This window comes from Desmodus rotundus, chromosome X, assembly GCF_022682495.2.
Source record: "Desmodus rotundus isolate HL8 chromosome X, HLdesRot8A.1, whole genome shotgun sequence".
Lineage (NCBI taxonomy): Eukaryota > Metazoa > Chordata > Mammalia > Chiroptera > Phyllostomidae > Desmodus > Desmodus rotundus.
Genome location: NC_071400.1, coordinates 4,880,461 through 4,885,980, shown reverse-complemented (window position 1 = coordinate 4,885,980; position 5,520 = coordinate 4,880,461). Strand labels below are relative to the sequence as shown.

Here is a 5,520-nt window from a genome sequence, read left to right as displayed (position 1 = left end):
ATGGAGGGGAACAAAGGAGATATTGAAAGAGGGTGGGAGGAAGGAAGGAATTTGTGGGAGGAGGAAGAAGAGAAAGGTGGAACAGAGAAAGCTGAGGAGGAGAAGGTGCCTGGGAAAGGCGATAGGGGGAAGGAGAGGATAAATGAAGATAAAAAGGGTGAAGACAAGGGTATGAGGAAGGAAATCAAGAGGAGAAAAGAAAACTCACCCTCATCTTGGCATCTTCCTGACACACACAAGCTATACCCTTCAAAGAGCCTTAATAATATTGTCTCCACGTGAAAGGCAATGGCAGATAGTTACTTCCTCTTCATCTCTCTTGAGTTGAAATCCTCATAGGCTAGAGAGATGGAAACGAATCAACAGTGAACATATTACAAACTTTTTCTTTCTCCAGAAAAAAAAGGCAAGACTAGACAGCACAAGTTTACATGAGACAAGGTATGATGTTAAATGTAGGGTCAAGAAACTGGGAAAACTGGCCCTGGCTTGTCTGGCTCAGTGGATTGAGTGCCAGCCTGTGAACCAAAGGATCACCGGTTCGATTCCCAGTCAGGGCACGTGCCCGGGTTGCAGGTCAGGTCCCCAGTTGGGGGCATGCGAGAGGCAACCACACATTGATGCCTCTCTCCTTCCCTTTCTCCCTCCCTTCCCATCTCTGTAAAAATAAATAAATAAATGCATCTTTAAAAAAGAAACTGGGAGAATTGTTTAGATTTTGCAGTACTAACTTGAGCACTTAAATTGTCACTGCATTTACAAGAAAGCTAATATCGAATTATTGTATTTGCAATCTGGAGAAATAACCCAGGTAATGTGGAGTGAGCCATTTAACTGCCTTGTCTTTTTCTTTAAGATTTCTCATTCTCATTCTGCCATAAGGAGATAAGACTACTTGCATTTCTAGGGAGCTCTAAGTTCCCAAAGAACCCCATTAAATTTCAGGAACTCTACATTTCTCTTCTGTCATTTCTCTGGGAATATTTTGGACACAATATAGACATTGACCTCTTATCCATCTAAATAAAATATAAATAAGATTCTCTGGGGACTCTTGCAGCTCCTGAGATAATGTCTAAGATGTCAGAAGACAAGTGCCATGGCCAGGTGGGCACACAAAGAATGGAGAAGGGAACACTCCAGAATCAGAGATGAAATTCAGGAGATCCCAAGTCAGAGTGTAACTTCCATTTGAGTTATGTAAAAACATCTCTGATGAGCCTGGATGTTGAATATTTACTCACTGTTAGGAGAAGGAAGACTTAGGAAGGAAACAGGAGAAAAGACAGAAGAAAATGAAACAGCAAGTGAGACACATGGTTCTTCACATGGCCCCCACCCCTCAAGTTCCAACCCCTTCCTCCACTCCCCCTGCCATGAAAAATGAATGAAACTTAGTTATTTTGGTACCACCCTATCTGAGTTTTTGAGGATGGATAATCTATCGCGGTCTGGGCAGCTTAAACTCTAGGCACTGGTGGGTAGAGAAAGGAGGTTTCCACCTCTGGGGATGGAGGGGGACTGGGTAGCTCATCGAAATCTTTGAATCGTGGGAATTTGGGCACTCCAGGATTGGGATCCACCCAAGCAGGGCAGTGAGTGGGTGGGAGAGATCTCAGTTGGCGATGCTCCCCTCTCAGGCGGCTGATTCCATCTAGCAGCATCTTCTGGATTTCCATGATGACCTTCTGAACTTCAATATGGAAGCTATCGCTGAGCCAGCAATAGATGTAAGGATTGTAGCATGAACTGCTAATTGCTAGCCAGTGGAGGAAGTAGTAGAGACCATTGTGGCTTGAAATGGATTCACTGGAAAGCAGCACCAGATAGAGGTTGAGGGGAAGCCAGCAGATAGTGTAGACAAGCACCACTATCATCAGCATCTTCAGACTCTGCTTCTTCTTCCCACGCTGGCAGATGTAGGTGTGGATGTTGATGTCATCAACAGCATTATGGATCCACAGCTTCTTGGCCACATGACCGTAGACGACCGTCAGCACCATCAATGGTAAAATGAAGAAGAGCAAAAAGGTGCTTAGGTCAAGGTATTTCCACGTGGATTTTGAAGTATATGAGAAACTGGGAAGGCAGACATTTTCTTCAGTTATGTTTCTAGGTTATATGAGAGACAGAGAAAGAAAAACATTAAATTAATTTTCCTTTTCCCTATGCCTCACAACCAGGTGTTCTATGGCAGACAGGCCATAAGGAAGAGAATATTTGCTATTTAAACCTGTGCTAGGACTAAAGATTAGAGTTATAAATCAGGGAGCTTTAGGGTTCATTGACCCCCAAACAGAAAGTGATATACCTAACAACCCATTGCCATGAGACCTCTTGGGTACTCTTAATAAATTCCAGTTAAGAGAAATGTATTTGTGTATCCATGTTTTCAAATGTGCTATTCCAAACCCTATTCCATTCCCCTTATTCCATGAGGATTCCAAGGTTATGGGTTACTGGAATCCAGAAACTGGCCATCCTGTGTTCCTCTTACCCATTCTCCACTTGATAACGCTTTTGGTAAATAGCATGTGGCAAAGCAGCACAGGTGCTCACAATCCAGATGAGAATGATGCAAACATTGCCTTGCATTGGAGTAATTCGGGACTTCAGGGGATATAGCATCACCTGAAAGAAAAGACCCCAGCCCAATTCAAAAATTTAAATTAAGATTACTTATTAGTCATTCCTCAACTGAGATTCTTTTTCAAAAGTGCAAACACTTGGTAGGTGAGTGAGCAATGTGCTTTGGGTACTAGTTCTCTTGATAGATTAGTGATATTTTCTTTTATGAAAGAGCAAAATTACTTAGTGTAGAGAGGAACATTTCAATTGGAAGATAGGAATCCAAGTGGACTGATTTCAAAGTTTCTGTCTCCAAGTTGGGAGTTCAGTGGAGAAGAGGGATGGATGTCCAAGTGTAACTTATTTTTTCTTTATCATATACTGATGGTGAGCTCTCTACATCCATCCATCTTTTCTCCTACTTGGTTTCCTTCATAGCCCTTTCCCTTATTCCTCCATCCATTCCCATCTTGATCTCTCCATGGTCAATCTTTCCTCTGTCACTTCCTCTCCCTTCCTTCCTTCCTTCCTTTCCACTAGGCCCTCTCCCATCTTCCTTCATCTCTTATCACCTAGATTTCTCCATGCCCCCCCTCCATCTGGTTCCAGCCACAACTCCTTCCATCTCCCTCTATGTTCCTCCCACCTCACTTGTTTCCTGGCTCCCTCCCAACTAATTAACAATGTAGTCCCTCCCAGCTACTCACCCTGGCACCACCTCCTTCCTTTTAAGTCACTTCTATCCCTCCTCCCAACTCCTTCTTCCTCAATCTTCAGTTTCTTTCTACTTCATTTGCTCAGCTCTCACAGACTGCAAGCCCACCTCCCAGACTCAACCCACCACCAGCCCTGAAGCCACACCCTCCTCTGACTCATCTTTTTTCTGTTTTTTTTCCCCTTAGCTTGTTCTGCAATGCAGCAAATAAAAAATGTTTTTGAAAAGAGGACACTTTTTTTTATCTTTTGCTTATTGTCGCATCTCTGTTTCCATAGCAACATATCAAAGATGATGGTATTTTTATTACATAAGATGTGATATGGTTAAAATCTGTAACTCACATTTTGCAATCCTCCTAAATTAGGCAAAATTTTATTCACATAGATTGTCTCAAGGAACTCAAAGAACATTTTAAATTATTTGTGTTGTCACCTGCTTCCATCTATCGAGAAGAGAAACCTCCCCCTTTATAAGACCTGGAGAGCCCTGGGAAACACATACCCGATGTCGATCCAGGGAAATAGCAGCCATGGTCAACACAGTTACATAGGCACAAGAGTACTGAGCAAAACGACTGAGGTGGCATGTCATCTTCCCAAACACCAAGGAATTACACAGATAGCGCACCTGTGGGAGAAAGGACATAGTGAGGCACAAGAACTCAGCCCTGGGTACTCCTCTCTCATAAGCTCAAAAACACAGGAAGAGAAACCTCACTGCCTCATCAAGCTTCTGGCATTATTATCTCAGGAAGCAAATATTTTCACACTGCAGCTTTCATGCCCTTTCCATTTTTCCTCCCACAGAAACAGTCCAGATATAAGACGCAGATCCCAAATCACAAAAATTGCTAACCACCTTCTGTTCCAAGCACTGCATTTGAAAGATGAGGAAACTGAGACTAGGTGTCTGTGACAAAGCCCACCAGAAACAGGTCCCCCACCCACCCTGGCTGCTTCCTTGAACCACCTAAATCTCTCAGCCTCTGCTAAGGCAGGGGATTAATTCAGCAACGCAATCGCAATCATGCCTGTAGCTCCCCCCCCACCACCACCAAGTTCCAAACCGTTTACAACGTCTGTCAGCCATTCCTGTATCTACGCACTTTCCGAATCAACCCTACCAGCTTTAGCACTCCTTCCCACCACGCAGCTCTCTCTGTTGCAAGTGCAAAGTTGTGTTTCTGCTCTCACAGCCCGAGCCCCGGGTTGCCCTCCTCAGCATCCAGCTTACCATGGTGAATGGAGAGCTGAGAAAAGCCAGCATCATGTTGGTCACGGAGATGTTGACGACAAAGAGGCCGGTGGCAGTGTGCATCTTCTTGTACTTCATAATCACATGGTTTAAGACCCAATTGCCTAGTATGGCAGCAAATACCACTATGGTGTACCCTATTACTAGCCAGAACTGTACCGGCTCATCCTGGGACACCATCTCTGAAGCCATGGGACCTGACGTGTCAGCCAGGTTGCCCATGTTTGGGATATGGTCAGGTAGCTTATGGATCATGGAAAGCACGTTATCACGGCCTGAGCTACCAACAGCAGCTGCGGCATTAGAAATAGCCTGCAGCACCTGGGAGGTGGTGGAGGTGATCAGATCATCAAACCCACTTGGCACACTCAGAGCTTCAGGGGTCAGCTCGTCCCCATAGCTCATGGTGCTGGGGTTCGGGAAAGCCCCTTGGGGCGATTCGGTGGTTGGGGCCTCCAGCTTGACGCCCCTGGAAAACCTCAAAATCCTTAAGCTACTGGATGAGGGAGAGCAGGGGAAGAGGAGGGGGAGGTCTCCACAGAGCGCTGGGCTAATGCTGCTCAGCGTCCTGCAGCTGTGGGTGGGGGTGGGTGGGAGGACAGCGCAGAGGGGACAGGCAAGAAGGAAAGCAAAAAGATAACCGCTGGACCGGCTCCAAGTGGGCAAGTGCGCAGAGCTGAGCTGAGCTGGGCAGTCGAGCGCAGGGCTGGCGAATGCGGCTGGCTCCAAACGTTCAGCAGCTTGGGGTGCGCAGGCAGTACAGGTTCCGAATTCCGGACAGCAGCTCCAGGCGCCCCACCCCCCACCCCCCGCCCAACACCGTTCCTCCTTCTCTCAGTTGGTAGTCGTTCCACTAAATTTCTGTAGCTTTGAAGCAGTCGGTGAATCGGTCTAAGGCCGGCAGGCGCTATGCTCTGAGCCAGTGAGGGCAGTGCCTTCTGCAACCGCCCTTTATAGAAAGTCTAGGGGCTCACGAGAGA

General features: G+C 46.1%; 1 protein-coding gene across 1 annotated transcript; it reads right to left on the bottom strand.

The window, feature by feature from the left end:
- Positions 1-1,402: 1,402 nt before the first annotated feature.
- On the bottom strand, positions 1,403-5,310 carry LOC112299990 (G-protein coupled receptor 83). Its single transcript, XM_024555192.4, has 4 exons — positions 4,520-5,310; positions 3,788-3,913; positions 2,498-2,631; positions 1,403-2,112 (listed from the first exon to the last, which is right to left on the bottom strand). Exons 1-4 carry the CDS (start codon positions 4,943-4,945, stop codon positions 1,461-1,463), a joined length of 1,338 nt encoding a protein of 445 aa, XP_024410960.1. The 5' UTR covers positions 4,946-5,310; the 3' UTR covers positions 1,403-1,460.
- Positions 5,311-5,520: the final 210 nt, after the last annotated feature.

Coding starts and splice junctions, on each gene's coding strand:
- LOC112299990 (XM_024555192.4), bottom strand. CDS start 4,945: ATGAGCTATGGGGACGAGCTGACCCCTGAAGCTCTGAGTGTGCCAAGT. Junction 3,914..4,519: donor TCAGCTCTCCATTCACCATG/GTAAGCTGGATG, acceptor TTTCTCCCACAG/GTGCGCTATCTGTGTAATTC. Junction 2,113..2,497: donor CGTTATCAAGTGGAGAATGG/GTAAGAGGAACA, acceptor CATATAACCTAG/AAACATAACTGAAGAAAATG.